The sequence below is a fragment of the Calidris pugnax genome, unplaced genomic scaffold (assembly GCF_001431845.1).
Source record: "Calidris pugnax isolate Ruff unplaced genomic scaffold, ASM143184v1 scaffold14, whole genome shotgun sequence".
NCBI classification, from domain to species: domain Eukaryota; kingdom Metazoa; phylum Chordata; class Aves; order Charadriiformes; family Scolopacidae; genus Calidris; species Calidris pugnax.
Genome location: NW_015090793.1, coordinates 3496270 through 3516411, shown reverse-complemented (window position 1 = coordinate 3516411; position 20142 = coordinate 3496270). Strand labels below are relative to the sequence as shown.

The 20142-nt window shown below is 38.1% G+C and overlaps 1 protein-coding gene across 1 annotated transcript in view; it reads right to left on the bottom strand.

The window, feature by feature from the left end:
* The window catches only part of SORCS2 (sortilin-related VPS10 domain containing receptor 2), a 555781-nt gene that overhangs the window by 132334 nt on the left and 403305 nt on the right, over positions 1-20142 (bottom strand). The window contains exons 5-6 of the mRNA XM_014966703.1: positions 14730-14894; positions 9959-10032 (exon numbers count right to left, since the gene is read on the bottom strand). Of these exons, the coding sequence (XP_014822189.1) occupies positions 9959-10032; positions 14730-14894 (239 nt within the window). The remainder of the gene's footprint in view (positions 1-9958; positions 10033-14729; positions 14895-20142) is intronic.

Below are 20142 nucleotides of genomic sequence, written 5' to 3'. Positions count from 1 at the left end.
CAGGGTGCAATTTAACTTTGAAAAGGTGCAACGGGAATACCAGCTGATTTCTTTTAATATCTCCCATGTCAAATATGCTCAGCCAAAAGATGAGTTTTCTATCCTCAGGGCTTCCATCCCAACCTGGGAACGGCAGCCCCAGCTGCGCTTTTTTCTGGCCCTTCCATTGTTATTCATCAGGCAGATTCTGCAGAGAAAGCTTTGAGCCGACAGTCGTGCTGTCACTAAGCAAAGCAGAATCCAGCCCTGCTCCCATAGCTACATTGCTCTTCACAAGGCTCTTCACTGGCACCGTAAGAGTTCCATCGAGTCAGCAGATGTGGGCTGAAGGCACGCAAAGGAGATACGCTGAGTGATAAAGTGCAGCTGGATGCAGATATTAAAAAGACCCATTAAAATACTTAAGAGAAAATTATCGTTTTGATACAATTATTAATAATCAAGTGCAATAAAACTATACTCTGGATTGAAATTACATCACTGTTTAATGATTTTAATGGCATTGATTTATGAGGAGCGGTTAAAACTCAGGCTCAGTAATTGGTGGCTCCTTGGGAATGCAGGCCAGGGGGAAGAGACTGGATGATTTCCACTGCTGCATAACAACCAGAAATAATCACATATGGTGTTTTTCCTTAATAAGATAACTGATCATTCTGAGCAGGGAAGGGGCGGGGGAGGGATGAGTCCCCACCAAGCCATGAGATGTGAAGGAAACTTCCAGCGGAATTTTTTTAGTAAATGCGTGAAAAAAATCTTCCATTTATTAAGAAAATGGTCTCTGAAACACAAATTATTCTAGCATTTTGGAGGGAACATATTAAGTCACAGAAGACGTTACATTCATTGAGGTGTGATAAGAACATATCTGAGCAGAGGGAAGGATTTGTGAACATTTTTGCTGTGTGCAGTGCATCTATTTTTCTAGATATTCACCACACACCAAATCAAACCTGCTATCAACTCGGCAGTCAGCTTTTTGAAGGAAGAAAATTGTGTTGGCTGAATATTTTATTTTTTGTGCTGGACTTCGTGCAGCTGAACCACAAACTAAACTAAAAAAAAACTTTAGGGCTGAAATTTTCTGAGGCTCAGCCTGATTGGCATCAATAATGCAAAGACAGTTTTTGGGTACTTTTGAAACAACCTCTTATATCTATAATTTATCACACACAATTTCATAAGCACAGTTTGAGGTATTTGTCAACACATTTACCTTCTTCTACTTCTTTCAACATCTCAGAAATGACAATGATCTTGTCTACTGTGTTCCTTCTAACAGTGGCAGCTGGCACAAGTAATCCCGTTTCCAGTGTAATCTTTTAGTGCAAGAGGTTGTAACTGATCTGTTTAAGTGAACACTGCCTCAAGACAGAAAATGAGTTTCCAACCCAGACTACTTTTCTCCTTTCAACTTCTATTTGAGTAGATGAATAAATCACAAGGAAGGTTTTTAGAACAGTTACTTCCCTTCCAAAGGGAAGGCCTCTCTTCCTAAAGCAGCTGGATCACCTAACAGGGTGCCCATTGACAATAACGGTCATTTAGGATGACCGCTCCACACTGCAGTTTGACAAGCATTTCTCCTCGTTGCTCTACAAGACTAAGGCACCCTATTCTGTGTCTTGCCTCTCCTTCACTGCCTCAGAAATCCCATTGAGCTTGCCAGGTCCCAGTGTTGCAAATTCTCTAATTTAAAGGTGATCCTACAAAGATGGAAGATACAAGGTGATGAACGAAGCTATCATCAAGCTATACCTGTAGGTCTCTAATTTTAGACAAGTCTAACAGGTAAGATCCACCCTTTCAGTACAGAGTTTATCCATTCTGAAAGGCATAAACTAAGTAAACAGAATATTTTAAAAATATGTTTTGTGGTTTTCATTACCGTAATTGTACAGATGAGCTATAACAGCAGAAACTCTGTTTACTCAGTTATACCCTCAAAGTCTGCTTTAGAATGTCACCTTTAGAGCAGTCTCCAAACTCTTAAGTCCCTTTACCCAGCTTTACAAACACTTAGAAATAGGTTTTTCATCTTTTATTGAAAAAAAAAGACCACATATATTATAGCCGCTAAGAAAATCTTCAGATCAGAGTATAACTAATGCAGAGAACTTGAAGCTATTTCCCTGAAGAATAAACTAATCTACTCATTTCAGTGCACTCCTCTGCCAACACTACTTTAAAAAGCAATACTGTTATTTCACTTGTGCTTAAATCATGAAGCAAAGCCGTATGACACTACACAGGCTAAACAGCCTGGGTCCCTCTGCCCATGCGATACAGCTTTCTTAAATGACAGGCAAAAAATATATACACAGGAACACACAGAGTAAATGATCCACTTAAAATGAATGGCCAATTAGATGGTTTTTTCATACTGAAGGAGAAATGTAAGACAATTATTTTTTTTTTCATTTTCATTTACAAACTTACTACCACAACATAAATGCATTGTACCGGTGTGAGGATTGTGTCCACCTATCCATTCACAAGCACAGTGTACCTCAGCTGGCTTTAGGACATGACCTCTTCTGTCTTATAAAGCATAGATACAATGGACTCTGATAATCCAACAGCTTCTTCCTTTTTAGTTGATATTTCAGCATCAATTTTTAACTTTTTTTTTTTCCCCAATCAGAACAAGCACTTTCTCAGAAACGACTTATTTTTCTCAATTTCAGTAGGGTTTTTGGCTTGGCTTGGTTAAAATTCCCCACTTTTCTTCTTAGAGTAGCTTGCAATGAAAATGGTCATATCTCAGCAATCTGGGCCCATTTCTTTGTTTATTTGTTTTACTTGGGTAAAGGAGGGCTTGCCACTGAATTCATGGTTTGGGTTGTTTTAGCGCTTTACATTCAACTGTTAAAATTTCCACTGAAATTCAGAAAAACTTAAATTTTAGATCAGGCAAGTCTTCCTCTAGGAGAAGAAACATCTCTTGACCAAGTATATTGTGCTGGATAAAGCAAGTGCAACATACCAGCACTTCAGATCACATAACACTGTGGTTACAACACTTCAGAATTAAAATAGCCCAACTTGATTGCAGGGTGGTATAAATATAGGCAGGCTCAATATGCTTCTTCCCTTTCCTGTGAACACAAGTTCCCATCATCTCCCTTGTGCTTGTCTGACACCATGTTGAGCCTCTTGGGAAAACTAATCCTGCAGAATGTAATTTTAGAACTTTTTGGAGGGATTAGTTCTCTGCTTCTTAAGTCATCGGATCACGGTTGACCCCCAAACCTGTGGAAGAAAAGCAGCAAGATAACCCCTTTTGGTGGCGCAGAGGTGAAATTGTCACAGTGCCAGCACGGTTTTGTGCACGCCTAACCTCTTTTATGTCATAAAGTTGCATCTAATAAAACACTATGAGAAGCAGAAGGAAATTCAGGGCACCTTTGTTTCCCCTCAGGCCTGAATTTTGTCTCTTAAGGGACACCTTTCTTATACAGTTTTTCAGACTTTAGGGAAATTCTCCTGAAAGATTAGCTGTTGTATGATCTAATTCTTCATGTCTCTGCATTAGTGCTCCACCAGGTAATTCCACTGGCCTTAACAGCGTTACATCAGCATGAAAATTGTGCAATGGAGGGGACTAACAAACCCTCTGCATCTGCCTTGGTCTGTGCATAAATGTATACTCCACGATACGATCATTAGATATTTTATATTTTTAAATAACCGCGGTGCAATTCTAAGAATTTAGAATTTTCTGTTAAGAATTCCAATTATGAGACCTTTGGTATTATTTTAATAATAATTTTTCTTTTATTCAGCTACCTCGCTTCTTCATAAACTGCCCCAGTATCTTATTCTAGTTGCATTCAGTATTAGAAAAACATGAATACTCACCAGAAATTTGATATTTATTTAATATAACATGAACAAAAATTACCACTGACATAATACTATGCATCTCAAAATGTGACTCATAAGCATCAGTCCCTTATTGCATAATTATGATTCATATTTTACTTTAAGCAGGAAACATTTCTTTGTCTCCAGTAGTCCAGGCTCATTTTGCAGGGGAGCAGTTGTCTGCAAATGCTAATCAACTGGAATCCTCTATGGGCATATGTCTTCCCTACCACCAATGGATCTCTTCATTGTTAAATATTTGATGCAGTTCACTTGGGTGCATATTAATGCAGAGACATCTTCAAACAGGACATCTGAAATCAAAACCAAATCAAAACAAACCTGCTCACTGCTGTGCAGGAGCCTCCAATAAAAGGCCACGTGGAAACTTGCCAGTCTCCTCAATCCACCTCTCTCATAACATTTAAATATGAGGTTTATCCAAAAAGTAACAAGTTCTCAGTTTGTACTGCTTGATTTCTAGCAGTAGGCTTAAGAGCAATGCTTTGCTTAGAAAGTAAGTCAAAAGCATGCAAAATTTTTTGCTGAGTAGCTTGAAATGGTATTGACTCCTGGCAACCTGGTTACTCAGGGAGACAAAACCATGATTTGATTCATACAGGCTAAAAATGCATTTGATTATGACTTATTTGTGTTGCAGGCCTTGCTACCTTTGTATCTGCTTTGAAAGACACACCGTTAATGATTCAGTCAATGTCCTGGAGTGGTTTGTCATTGCCAGGGGTTGACCTCAGCTGGCCACCAGGTGCCCAGGAAGCCACTCTATCACTCCCCCTTCTTAACAGGACAGAAGGAGAAAATAAGATGAAAAGCTCATGGGTTGATATAAAGAGAGAGAGATAGCTCACCAATTACTATCATAGGTGAGACAGACTTGACTTGGGCAAGATTAATTTAATTTATTGCCAATTAGTAACTGAGTAGGATAGCGAAAAAAACCCACAAAACTAAAAAAACCCTTCTCCTCAGATTCAGCTTCAGTCCTTGACTCTTCTAAGCTCTCTGATTGAGTAGCCTGGGGAATGGGAGTTGTGGTCAGTTCACCACATGTTGTCCCTGCTACTCCTTCCTCCTCATGCTCTTCCCCTGCTCCAGGTAGTAGTCCCTCCCGTGGGAGACAGTCCTTCCCAAACTTCTCGAGCATGGGTCCTTCCCATGGGCTGCAGTCTTTCAGGAACAGCCAGCTCCAGCATGGATCCCCCGTGAGGCCACAGGTCCTACCAGCCAACCTGTTCCAGCGTGGGCTCCTTTCCATGGGATCACAGGTCTTGCCAGGAGCCTGCTCCAGCACAGGCTCTTCACAGGGTGACAGCCTCTTTCAGGCATCCACCTGCTCCAGCATGGAGTCCTCCATGGGCTGCTGGTGACTATCTGTTCCACTGTGGACCTCCACAAGCTGCAGGGGAACAGCCTGCCTTACCATGGTCTTCACCACAGGCTGCAAGGGAATCTCTACTTCGGCACCTGGAGCACCTCCTCCCCCTCCCTCTTCACTGACTTTTGTGTCTGCAGAGTTGCTTCTTTCGCATTTTTCTCACTCCTATATCCCAGATGCTGTTGTGCAGCTTTTTTACCCTTTCTTAAATATAGAATCATAAAATAGTTAGAGTTGGAAGGGACCTTAAAGATCATTGAGTTCTAACCCCCCTGCCATGGGTTACCACAGAGGTGCCACTAGTGTCACTCATGGGCTCACCTTTGGCCAGTGGTAAGTCTGTCTTGGAGCCGTCTGGAACTGCCTCTGTCTGACATGGGGGCAGCTCCTGGCCTCTTCTTACAGAAGCTGTGAACACCCTTGCTACCAAACTTTGCCACATAAACCCAATAGAGACATAGACATCAGCACACAGAAAGCAGTAGAAACAAATACCATCCAAGTGATTAAGTCACACATAAGAATGACTGCCCACACGGATTCTTGGCTTCCCAGGCAAGAGCCTTTCCCACAAAATTCAATGTTAAAGGCTCAATGAAATCCTCTTTGCATTTCTTTTTCCTTCAGGGCATAACATCGCTGAAATCTCCTCTTTCACCTGACACTTGAATAGCCAGGAACCCACTACACTTGACATTAATGGGTAGGGCTGTGATTGATTACTCTTGTGGGGTTTCATGATGAGAACAGAACTTCAGTCCCCTCAGAACAACTGCTCTACCCAAATAAACTTGTCATTTTTTATTTTTATGTTCTCACCTCTCATGAAAATGGAGAACCTACAGCTAAAAATAAGAGTAACAGATACCCACAGCATAGGATCCGCATATTCTAGTGTGTCAAGGATAAAGCATTTCTAAGGCTCTAGACAGAATCATAAAGGAAATGTGCTGGGCTTAATTCTCTCATAATTACCAATTCATGACTTACTGTCCTGGGGTATGTTTGTGCTGGTGTAGACAGCTGATTCACAATCTATTCTTTGCTTATGTATTACTAAGTTCTATTTTGAGAAATCAAAAGGAACTGAACTGGTGCATAAGCCCTGGGGACTGAAAAGAATGGCAGCAGAGCCGGAGGAATCCCAAACTGCCTACTCTCTCTTTCTCTCAAGGACTGCCATATAATACACCCACCTTTTTTTTTTTTTTTTTTTTTTCCAAATGGGCTTGATATATAAAACCAATTACATACCATGTGATGTGTGGGTGCTTAATGTTTGGCTGGGATAGGTTACAGCTCTTTGCATTCCCTCCTACAAACACACCAAGAACTGGCAAAAGTATTTATAAAGGCTGGGCAGTATAACATCCCTTAAGCAGAAAGCATCACACTGGGGCAATAGTACATGGCCAGTTGCAGTTTACGTGCAGCAGTAAAACTGGTCACAGTAATCAAAGCTTTTTAATTTGAAAGCACAAGAAATTGCTCAAAAATAAAACTTTTCAAATTAAAAAACCCAAAAGGATTTGAATCTTTCTATCGAGTGTCTATATAGAAATTAAAGGTTTATTTTCTAAATGCTGATACAAAATCATTCTTTTTTGTTTTGAATTAGTGTGACTCAGCATTTCACTTTATTAAGTTAATTTCAAATCCACATTTCACAATTTTGCTTTGAAAAATAATTAAAAAAAGCTTTTAAATAAACAATGTCAGAGCAATTATTTTCAGTATTTCCATATTTTATGAGCAGGGTTTTCCCCCTACATTTTGATTTTTTCATTTCAACTTGAATGAGAGAACAAGGCAAAATGAAGAATTTTCTAGAACATGTTTTGAAACCATCTTTACATCTATCAGATGTAGCACTGAGGGACATGGTTTAGTGGTAACTTGGCAGTGGACTTGATCTTAAAGGTCTCTTCCAAGCAAAACAATTCTATGATTCTATCTGCAGCCTTGCAGCTCTTTTGATTTTAGAATAGAATGGACTAGACTAGAATATTTGCAGTTGGAAGGAACCTATAACAGCCACCTAGTCCAACTGCCTGACCACTTCAGAGCTGACCAAAAGTTAAAACATATTGTTATGGACATTGTCCAAATACCTCTTAAACACTGACAGGCTTGGGGCAATGACCACCTCTCTAGGAAGCCTGTTGCTTCATAAGATGCTAAGAGAAGACAACCTACTATGAAGGATTGATTGATTTTCCTTTCCAAAAGAATAAACGAAACAAACTGGGAAAAAAGCTGGTAAGAATATTCCACACTGTATCACAGCTGGGAAGAAAATATTCTGTGCTCCTAAAATAGAGATTGTAGTATACACTTCCCACTGATATCAATAATCTTTTCATTAGTTCCACTATCATGAAAGACCAAATTTCTATAGAAGTTAAAGAGAAGGATAATTTGGTATTGATGAGGCACTAAATTCCTAAATCCTTGCAGTTTCTGGCTGACACAGTTCTTGAGAGAAATCAGAATGGTCTATATACAGAAAAAGAGAAAACAAAAACCTAGAATATAGTTCTAATGGTCATAAATCTACAGATTTTTAGAATTTATTTTTCTTATCTGAGAGGACTATGATGTTAAGAATAACTATGACTTTGAAGTACTACATGGGAGTTATTCCTATCAAAGCTCCAGGACACTTCCCTGATTGTGTCTGCATGATTTAAGGATTCTGACACACAGCAAAATACAGACTAAATATTAAAACATGCACTTGCTGGCTCTAATTCTTACATACAAAAATCACTGAGAGATTGTGTGAGTCAGAGTAAAACTGACACATATCTCAGTGGTACGCTACGTTTTTCATAATTTAAGTGTGCTAAATATATCTAGACTCAGATAAGAGAAACATTTTTACACAATCTGCAAGAGAGGGGCCTCCACTGTTCTTCCTTACCTCAAGCAGTTTTCAGACCTAATACATTTGAAAAGTTTCTTTGATTAAAGATAGAGAGCCACATGCTCTCCTGATTTACACTTTATATAATAACCTTGCTAAGGAAAAATCAGTTTTAAGGCAGATACGACATTTCTGACCCCACCGTGTTGCTTCTAAGTAGTTATACCCTTTCACATGATAGTTAAGAGATCTGTAAAGTGTATTGCCTATGAAACCCCAGCTGCTGTGTAGAAGTTCTTCAAGAAGGCTATATTTTGCAGGAGTAAGTAAGCAGGAAGTGCCAGACTCACCCAAGTAATTCAGCAGAGAAGCTTGGGACAAACTGCAGTAAATCAGATAGGTGTTACTAAAAACGAACTGCAGGCTGGTGTTATAAATGTATGCATACTAAGTAGGTTGCAAAGCAAAGAAGAGGCACTTGCAAGTGTGAAAAAGCTCCCTTGATATGTCCAGGGATAAATACACCAAGAGGGCAGCAAGGCATGTTAGGTTTTGTGCTCCCAGCTCTGTGAAACATGGTTTAACTTGTCCACCGGTCCCTGCCCTGGGTCACCTCCCTCCCGCCCAGCTTCAGCAGCACCACACATGCCAGCACACCTTTGGACTCGCCAAATTTTGGCCAAAGGCCAATGTAAGAGCTCTGCGTGCTCTGTAACCTGTACTCCAGCAGTTTAAGCAGGTTGGGGTTTTGTTTGCTTTGGTTTTCCTCAACTACAGGAGTATCTATTTCAACTCAAGAGAAAAGCAACTATGTGCAGAACAAAGAGGATCACAGCATGAATGCCAAACACACTGCAAATCTTGCAATCAAGATCAGGTAAATCCATTTCAATACTGGCAGCACCTCTAGCAAACCACAAAATATTGCTAAAAGCCAGATACGGCTCTACAGACATGTGGATAATTATATTTTACATAACTGACAAAGATAGGACTCCTTCTAGAACTAAAATCAAAGTTATTTAAGGAACAGAAGTGTCTATCATGTTATGACTAATCCTGTAATAAAGAATACCAATTATTGGTAATGATACAATTAAGTGTTGTCCATACTTACACACTGAAGTAAAAAGCGAAAGGGGGAATTCTTTGGCTTTTTCAGTAGAAATCAGATAAATGTTGAATGTGCAAACTCACCATTTTTAAATACTAAATCAATTAAAAACACTATCAGAAGTTTAATTTCAGTGTAGAAGAAGTTATACACTTTTCAAATTAATTTCATTTGTATAAAAACCAGGCATTGACTTATTCGTCTTGTCAACCTGCTTAAATCACTTCTTAAACATTTTGAGAGTCTGCAAAATATTTGAGCTGAACATGAAATCATTTGATATATGTGTATTCGATAAAGTCATATGTTTCACCAGTTTCCTTAATAGCTAAAGTTTATATATGACTCCAGTTAATAAGTCTGATTCAACCTCTCTTAAAAAAATGCTATAGATTTTTCTCTGCAAAAAGACTGCTCTCCTTTCTAAAGATCAATTTCACCAGTAAAACAAAGAGCAATTTCATTGGACATTACAGCTCTCTTTAAATCTTGGGCTCCATAGATCCAGACCTATAACCCCTATACGTGCTGACTCTCAGTATGATCACTGGCATGAATATGAATTTGCAACAGTGGCTGCAGCAACACTGGCATAATCTGCAAAAGACACCAAGGCTTGTACTGTCCCTGTCAGAACCCCTGGAAACATCTTTCTTGATTGGAATGAAATATTTTTGCAGTTCCTATTTTATTTGGAAAATAACAGATTTCTTACCAAAAAATATGATCTTTTGAAACTCGTTCCTGCAAAAGGATCCATTTTTTCCCCAAGTCAATGGATACATAAACCTACCAAAGGAAAAAAAAAAAACAAACATAAAATCAGATGAAAGGAATCTGTTAATGTTGTACATCTGCAAAGACAGGCCCTATGTCAGTATTAAAATGACAGATGGCACACCAATTAAAAAAAAAAAAAAAAAATCATTACCAGGAGCTCTCTATAATGTTTTTCAGAGTAATAACCTTTCATAGAGAGAATCTTTTAAAATATAGTATATAATGAACAAAACTCAGTGACAATGTCTTCTTGATTACCATGAAAACAGTTCGCTGTTCCTTTTGGGCCAGATTCTTTTTTACTTCAGCATGATTACACAGAGGACTGGTAAAAGGACACTTTTCTTCCTCTTCTTCCCAGTCATTGACCAAACAAGTACAAATACTCCCTTTATGTTTCAAGCCTTTATTCCACCAAAAAATACTTAAGCTAGGAAATCAAGGGATTTAAAAGACTGCTAAAATAAGACCAAAAAATATTAGAGAAATGCTTAAGAGACTCGATGAGGAGAGATGCACTTAAGTGCTTGCTTCACGGATACCAATTTATGACCCATGAGAAATGGTCACTGAGCAGAGAGGCAGATGACGGCCTGGAGGAGGAGGTCTCCAGCTCCACCTTCTTTTTGAACAGTTCACCCCTGGTAAAAAAGCAAATGCTAATATGGATGGATATTAAGAGTGCAGATGAAAGCTGTTTTCCTTCAGAATAAAGTGGGATATAAAATAGCTATTCAAAAATCTCACTCCTTCAGCATTTGCCTTCATAATGTTTTTCCTCTGGTTGAAATACAAAATATCTATCAGACTTCTAAAAAGACAGATTTAAAGCCCCCTGCTGTCTGCATGCATTTCTTATTTGATCCAATTTACATATGATGGGGTTTCTCTTAATATCTCTAATAGGGAAAAAAAAAGGCAAGTAAAACTGTTCTTCTCTGATGTGGGAATAAGTCACAGTTCAGTCGCTGATTGTTCTGGGGGAAGAGTGTCTTATGAGGATTAGTAAGAAATGTTTTTGTTTTAAAATGACAGGTTCAATGACAAATCAAAAAAAAAAAACCCACCATGGTTATGTATTATGTTTTACTATAGAAAACTGGCAATATTAATGTAAAAGATAAAGACTGAGGTAACTTAGCATAAACTCTATGGGTAAATTTACTAAAATTTTGAATTAGAGATAAGAGAGCATTTACCAACTACTCTGCACTTCACAATGACTGGGTTTTGTTCCACTGCATGCTCAATTTAAGCAGGTAGACCACAGGGTAAGAAACCACAGTCAGGACTGAGATTGCTTACTGCAGCGCTCACCCAGTCAATGCATAGACAGAAATGATCAGGGATCAAAAAATCTTCAACCTCAGAGCTAAATGCGTTAATGATGGGGCTGCAGAGCCAGGCTCCTGATTTGCCTGCTAACTCTCTGATCTTAGGTTTATTATGTGGGTTAGGGTTTGCTGTAACCAGTATATTTTACAGCACGTAGCTCTTGGGAGGGAGGGATGTGGCTTGGAACGCACTAGACTGTGCAAGTAAGAGAACTTAAGCTTCTTATTTCTTCAAACATTTATCACCACAGGCACTACAGAAAAGATAATCATTGGTTTGACCATCTTTCTAAAAGGGTGGACCCTTCTCAGCTAGTTACCAGCCTCAGCAGACCACTATAAATCTGGAAGAGCTGATCATTTAATGCACTGCCCTAACCCTGGTGTCCAAGCTGCAAAGAAAGCCAAGAATTCAAGAGATTCCTGGCATGAGGGAAAAGAGCTATTTAGGATAAGGGACAACACTGGAAAATTAATAAAGGGATATAATTTTTTCATGGATGAATTTCAGAAGCAAATGAGAGAAGATTCCTGCCATTACAACAGTGATGTCTGTGCAGTAGGGGCCAAAAAAGATCAAATGAAATCCCCACCACCAAACCCAAACTGCCTGCCCTCACATACATTTAAGACTAAAGTCTGGGAGCTTATGAATGAACAGTTTAGTTTAGTGTAAAGGGAAGCTCTTGCAATCTTACTGTAAGGGAGAGTGAAGTAGCACTGATAAGGCACATCCAGACCGAGAGGAATTTTTAACTGACACACTATTTGAATTAAAAAAATAAATAATGTGTACCCAGCTTAAGTACACATTCAACTTCATTTAATTAAAAACTATGACCCATATGTGACCCAAATGTGTTTTGTTTTTTAACAGGTACATATGATGAAACTACTAAACATGATTAGATATGAGGTGAAAACAGTTATGTTAGTGGATAGCTAAAATTTCTGGCTTCAGCAAATACATCTAATAGATGGTAGAATTCTGTTTATTGCCACTCATGTAATAAATGTGTGGAATGGCTTTTTAAAAAAATTGAAAAGGCTTTTCTCAGTTTTGCCATTTTTCATCCTTTCAGCCTCCAAATGAACAATTAAAATCTACTGCATTCCCATCGAGTTTAAAAAAAAAATATCTAGAAACATTTATATAGACTCAGTGAATAGCTGATTGTTATTCATTATAACTGAGATAGCCAGAAAAAGAAAGTATAGATTTGAGGCAGTAAATGGATTAATACAACCATATTGACTGGATTTGCATTCATTTATAGTGTCAGCTAGAGGCTAGAGCTTTATTTAAACAAAATCTAGGGTTCTGAATGAAAGAAGAATGCATATTTTGCAAATACAAAATAAGTCCTAAATTAAATCAGAAGTTGTGAGAAAAGCCATGATGCTCCAGTAGACAGAGAAGTCTGATTACTATTTATGAAGGATGAGATCCCGTATTTCTTATATTCTTAAAACTGTGATTGTAAGAAATCATGTGAGTAACAGGAGGTTATGGTTATCTAAAGCTCCTGAGTTTTAGATTGATACTACTTTCTTTTGGTGAAGGTAAAGTATACTAGAATATACCATTTCCCTAGGCCAAATTCAGATCAACACCATCTCTGAGGAACGTTGATATCTTTTTATGTGATGTTGCAATTTTGATTCTCAGCTCCTCCTTTGCCAACATCACTTCATATTATTCTCCCCCATAGGCCAAATATATCAGATCTTCTACAAAATCTAAGCAGGTTACTGACATAGTTATAATCAAAGGCATCCTTTAGTCCTGCACATATTAGGTAAAGATGTGAGACTTAACCAGTCTTTATGTTTGACTCCTTTTAGCGCCATGGTGAAAGCCTGAGAAAAGTCCATCAGGTTACCTAACCCTTCCTGCTACTCCTACAGAGCTTTACTGAGTATTTTGTAGGTTTTTTTGTCCAATCACATTTTAAGAGTCTAGGGAAGTCACTAGGGAAGTGATTGTACCACTATACTCAGCACTGGTGAGGCCACACCTTGAGTACCGTGTTCGGTTTTGGGTCCCTCACTGCAAGAAAGGCGTTGTGATGCTGGAGCACATCCAGAGAAGGGAACAAAGCTGATGAGGAGTCCACAGGACAAGTTTTATGAGGAGTGGCTGAGGGAACTGGGATTGTTTAGCCTAGAGAAAAGGAGGCTGAGGGGGGACCTTATCGCTCTCTACAACTATCTGAAAGGAGGTAGGCTCTTCTCCTAAGTAACAAATGATAGACAAGAGAAAATAGCTTCAAATTGTGCCAGGGGAGGTTTAGGATGGATAGCAGAAAAAATTTCTACACAGAAAGGGTTATCAAACATTGGAACAGGCTGCCTAGGGGAATGGTTGAATCGTCATCCCTGGAGGTATTTAAAAGTCAGGTAGACATCTGGTTTAGTGGTGGTTTTGGCAGTGTTAGGTTAATGGTTGGACTCCAGTGATCTGGAGTCCAGTGATTTAAAGGTCCCTTCAAACCTAGACAATTCTATGATTCGGTCATTGAAATCAGTGCCGTATTTAGCTGTAGCATGAACAACTTCAACTAATCTCACCACCTAAATACACACCTGATGTGAAGTCTGACAAGGATTAAAATGAAATGGAGTTTACTAATTTCAGTTTAAAACAGGAGTAACGACAGAGGTGAGTCAAGACCACTGCCAGGACCAGAATCACAGTGACTTTGCAACTGCAGTTTTGGGACTGTGAAAAAGAAATGAACTACACCTTTACAGACTGTGTGAGCACTCATCAGTGCTTAGCCTAACCCATTCACAAAAATGGCTTTATAATTCAATCAAAAGAAATCTGAAAGACGGCTAAAATTTACAAACCCTGCGATGCAAGTCCTGAATCAGAAAGTGGTATAAACACAAAAGAGAGAATTATTCTACATTTCTACAGATTCGCTGTTTCCCCAACTCCTCTTCTGCTGTACGACTGCGCTGTTTATTTTATACTACTTTATTTTACATCTCATGTACGGCCTTTGGATGCACTATTTCAGCTTCATTAAATTTCTACTGCACTATAAATGACAATGTAATTGCTTATGGTCACTTTCTAGGGAGGAGCATGTTGCAGAGGTACTATATAACTATATTGTGCAGAAGGATAAATATTACCAATATCCACATAAACTGAAAAAGCCACAATTGAAATGGCTGTATAAACAAAGATTTGGAGATGAAGAAAATAAATATTTAAATAAACCTCAAAACCAGAATATGATTCCCTTTCTGGGAAACTGATATGTCATAAAACCCAACATCAGCATATCAGAACTGTTATTCGTATCTCCTTAACAAAGTAATTCCTAAATGTCAAACAAATGCTGTATCTTCAAGCTTTACCTTGCCTTCCTTGGTGTAAGCAAGTACTTTATCTTCTTCTTTCGGGTGAAAAAGGAGAGTTTCCACAAAGAAAGTAATGGGTTGTTTCTGGAAGGTGGCTCCTTCATCCGTGCTTATGAAAAGGCTTTGGTCACGGTCATTATGGGAAGAACTTACAAGAATAATCTAAAAGACAAAAACAACAACATATATTCAGACATCACAGCCATATTTTTCTTGCATAAAAGTCAGATTTTGTACATACCTTACCTATCAAAATTTTGTGGACAAGAAATTCAAAAGCATGAAAGAGATAAGGACTGCAAGATCCTATTAATCTTCCCTGACCAAATCTGTCTATGTTAAATTCTATAACTTCTCTTGCAAATCACATAAAATTGATCACAATCCTCATCTTTACTCAAAATGACTGCCTTGAATTTTGGTTCTCTACAAGGTTCATGAGGCCACATGAGAAAACCTTCAGAATAACCAAAAAAGAATTAATACTAGTAATGACTCATTTTAGCATGTCCATATAAATACATCACTTTGCCTAGCGAGGCTGCCTTTATAAATACTAAATGTAAAAATAATCACTGTTACAGTTAGAAGAACAACCCAGGAGAAAGAACTAGTTTCTAACATTGCTTCACCATTCTCCTCCTCCTGACACAGTTTGGGTAAAATGGCAATTCACTTTGATACAGAAAAATATGCCCATCAATTATGCCCATTTCTTTCTCAGGTACAGATAATACTTTGATTCAACCACACTAACAGCTTGAGCTGTCTGCTTGCATGAGCTTCATGTCATGGTATCAGCAACAAACAAATTATCCCCACATAATTTAACCACAATTTCACTATTTTTCAACTTCTTCACCTTTTGCAGTTGTCTAGCATCTTAGGGGTGGTTCTAAAAATGCCAATGTGAGAATCCATTTTTATTGTCTTTCCAGATCAAACAGGTCCAGTCTGCATTCAAAAAAAGTGCCTTTATCAACTGATAGCCTACAAATAAAACATGGATTTTCAAAGTCCACTTGGGCTCTACTTGGCTCACACTTCAAAAACAATTAAAAAATAAATAAATCCTGAATTGAAAATGTATTTAGAATATTCAGCAAATGATTTAGAAGTCAACACAGAATCCTGATCGGTGTGATACAGTGACTGTAAATTGCTTGCAGAGATAAACGGCCACGAGTTTTGCAAACAGAATTACAATAACTTGAACACAGAGAAGGAAATATATTAGGCAAAACAGTACAATTTTTATTTAGTAATTTTTTTTTTTTTACAGTAAAGCTGAAGTTAAAGATTTGAAATTCCTAATGAATTACACAGATATGACAGCTGGACTGAGCTTTTACTGCAATTGGTCTTGGGGGAAAACTATACCACATTTGTAGATGCTGTAATTTGACAGGTTACTTAAACATATGCACTTGTACTTGAGGCACATACACAGCTGCACTAATTTCTGCAGAGCTTATATATACTTAAAATGGGGCACATAGTGAAATACGTTGTTGAACAAGAGAGAGAATTGGGTCTTACTTCATGGTCTGTGGTCCACTGCTGAAACCCTACACTAAAGCATATATTAAGCCAAACCTATTTCTATTAGCTGTGTGACTAGGTCAGTAAGATCACAATAAGAGCACATAATGTTGCTATGATCTTGTATTTTTTAACTATATGCTTTACCCTAGAGTAGGAAATTTGAAAGCTTCTATAAATGCCACCTACAAGAATGCCATCTCTTATTCCACCTGTATCCAATGGCCTCCATAAACTCTTCAAATAGTAGCTGTTTCATTTATTACTGTGTACACTCCAAGTATGCTGCTGGTGACCTACATATAGCATTCAAAGATTCTTGTAACACACTCAATTTGGCAGATTTTCTGCAGAGGGCACGGCACCAACCTAAAATTGAACATGCTGCCCTGTCCCTTTGCTTGTGTTGCAAGGTGGAGCGAAGAAGCATTTACACCCAGCACTGAGATTTTCATTTTCCTTGCCACACTGCCATCTGCAACTCAGGGTCAAATGTCTAGCTTTTCTTGGAAATAAATGAATTCAAACTATCTGCATGCTAAGCAAGCTATATAGTGCTCCTTCCTGTTGGTCCCTGACCAGATGACGGAAAGTGAAGGACCTGGTCCTGTGCTAAACTCCACAAGCAAAAGGCTGCAACGTGGGCTCCACAATTCCTGCTGAAGTTTGTGGCCAGGCACATCCTCACATATTAACACGTGCACAAGGCTGGTCCTGAGACCCATGCTTAGCTTGCAGCTAAGTCCTTCCATGCTGTATCGCTAGAAGCAGTACAGCAGTGATTCCATAGACAAAGCTTAATATCTTTTGATACAGTTTTCTAGTCCAAATAACACATTCTGTAAATATCCTTATCTTCACTATCTCCTGCCAATGTTTTAAAAAATGTATACAGCTAAGACAACAAATCAGTAGGGCATATACTCCAGAAAAGGCATAAACTGCACTCGTACAGAACAGTAATCTCTGGACAACAGTGCTATTGTCTTCCTTTCTTTTTCTGATCCAACAGATCTTACACTTCCAAAAATACCAAAAAGATTGGCTTCAAAATAATAAAGGAATGAGGTTTATAAATTTGGGAGTGGTTTTCACTGTTAATGAGCCTTTAGATTAGGCACATCTAAGTTTTATAACAAGGACCCAAGAGCATCTTGCAGAGAACGTCATTCTAGAAACTGAAGTTGTAAGAAAAATGCTAGCTATAATGAAATGCAAACATGCTGTGATATTTGCTAATGCTGTCCTTCAAAAATATTATGTATCTTTCCGACTTAAAACTATCAGAAAAAAAAATAGCCTAAAGATGGTAGATGTCTAAGCATATATGGCAGAGTCCCTAACTATACTTTTATTCACACACACAGCATAATTCATTTAATGAAATATTTTTTCAATTTCACTCAGTGTTCTGATTTATATTTCAATAGCTTAAACTGATCATTATGTGCCAGGCATACAGATTTGCTTCCCACAGCTAACACACTGGGTGCTCAGGCTTGCCTGCTGGCTAACACTACTTACTGAGAAAAATATTCCAGAGTAAATATTGTATCCACATTAAATGCTTTCCATAACAAGTTTTATTTACTTTGTAAGTGGAACAAATAGCAAAACCTTCCTGCTAGCAACTGATGAAGGGATGCAACTGGGACATGCTATCTGGAGAGCTGACTAACTGTGATTGCTGAGGGTTTTAACTCAAAATAAATAACTACTTGCTTGAATAATTGTGTATCCAAAAAACAGAACAGCTTTTAATCACATCTAAATTTCACTTAAGCTTCTTTTAAACAACTTTTTACACAGCATTTCTCCCTCCTGTGAGACTATCCTAATATTTTTTTAGTAAATCGTAACTTTATATTATGCTGTTTATCCCTGGCCTCACTTCTTAATCTCCCATCAGTTTAATTTCCCATCAACCACAATAATACATAAATACATTCAGATCAGATGTAAATCTACAACTTTCAATAGTCAAGCAGAGGTAAAAGAATATTTCAAGGAGATAAACTATCCCATGGATTGTAAAGAAAATGAGTAAAAATAGACTATGTTATAGAAGCACAGGGAGGAAAGCAAAAAAAAAAAAAAGATTTCTAATAAAAATGAAAAATACTGCATCATGCCAACATATGAATTAAAGCATTCCAAAAATATAGAAAGGCTATGCTTTTCTTCATTTCAGGAAAAATTAGTGAGGCAGGAGGGAATATAAAAGCCAAATAAATCTGAAAATAACATAATTAAATCCATTTATTTAATCTCTCTTTCAGGACTGATTGGCCAACGTGCATATCTAACCATTCCCTCTACTGGGTAGAGTCAAAATCTGAACCCCAAAGGACAAAAAGACTCTGACAGCTTAGGCTACAGTAGCTTGTGTATCATACTTCTTCTTCCCACTATTACCAAGAAGACTTGGAATAATCATAGTGATTACTAGGGAGACTTAACTGCAGATTTGGCAGCAATTCAAAGCTATGCTGTAATTTCAAGTGGCAATAAACACAGGATATTAACATGCATCATTTGCACTGTGTCTGAAATATAACCCCCCTCCCCTTAGTTTAGGTCCAATCAAAATGTAAACTCAAGATAAATTTGATCTTAATCAGCACTTTCTCTAAAACAAAGCAATCTTCTAAGATATTACAATTGCACTCTTTCAGCTTCAGCAACTGATATTAATTTTAATTCTAGCTTTTATTTTCCTTTCCATACTTTTAGTATTAAAATAGGGGGGGGGAAAAAGTCAAAACTTCCATCATGAAAATATTTCTAGATTTACAGCATCTGACTTGCCACAGGAGATGTGTGCAGTAAGCGTTGAGAGAGATGAGACACGCCGTTTTACTATTCTATAATCCTGCATATGGTCAGAAATCAAGATACCTGATATTCCTGAGCACTCCAAACTGACTTTGAAGGAAGAAACATCCCTTGGGCTAAGCAAGAAATCAAAATACAGGAACTCTAGATTTAAGCACAGACCACCCATGGACTGAGAGGCCAAGCATGCCCAGGAAGCACCACACCTCTACAGTCACCTCCAGTAGACTGAACTCCCACGGACATAGAGGATTTGGCTATGGGGATGCAATCCTAAAGAGTGCTGGACTCCCTCCAGCAAAAACCTTAACGATCCAAACTTATGAGCCATCCCCACTAAGGTCAATTAGCTTCCATTAAGAACATGTAGTGTTAATAACTAGATGAAGGTTCTTGGCTAAACTGGAGACAAGGTTGCTGGGCACAGGACAGCACCAAACTCCTAGTGATACCATCACATAAACCCGCATGCCTACATGAGTGTTGAAGATAAACAGTCTTTGTGGCAATCCTGCCAATCTCGGGGCAGTATTCATAGAGCTTCATAGCACTGCTGTCACTCCCTCAACATTTTTCAGATTAAGTAACTAACTCATCTATTTTTCTTGGTTTTACAATTTAGATTATTTATATGTTATTAGATATGCTTGGCTGACACAGAAATTACTCTAGCTCCTGCTCCCAATTGTAAATGAGATGTTGCTTCTCAGACAGCATTCATAAAACACACAAAGGGGACTGCCAAGGGTTATGATTTTAATCTTGGATGGTATGAAAGACCTGATAACTCAAGAGTGGCAAAGTTGCAGAGTGTAATAGAATCCCTTTACTCTCATGATGGTAAAAACAATATCTAAAGAATCAACCTTGAGTAATTCCAAGCAGAGTGTAAAATAAAATGCCTTCCAGAGAGTAGTTTAATCTTGTAGATTTCTCCTGGAAGTTGCACCCAAATCTATTCACTAATGAACCACTGAAAATTAACAAGAGCTAGAAAATCATCTTGTGTGTGCTGATTATGTAATTGTGTAAA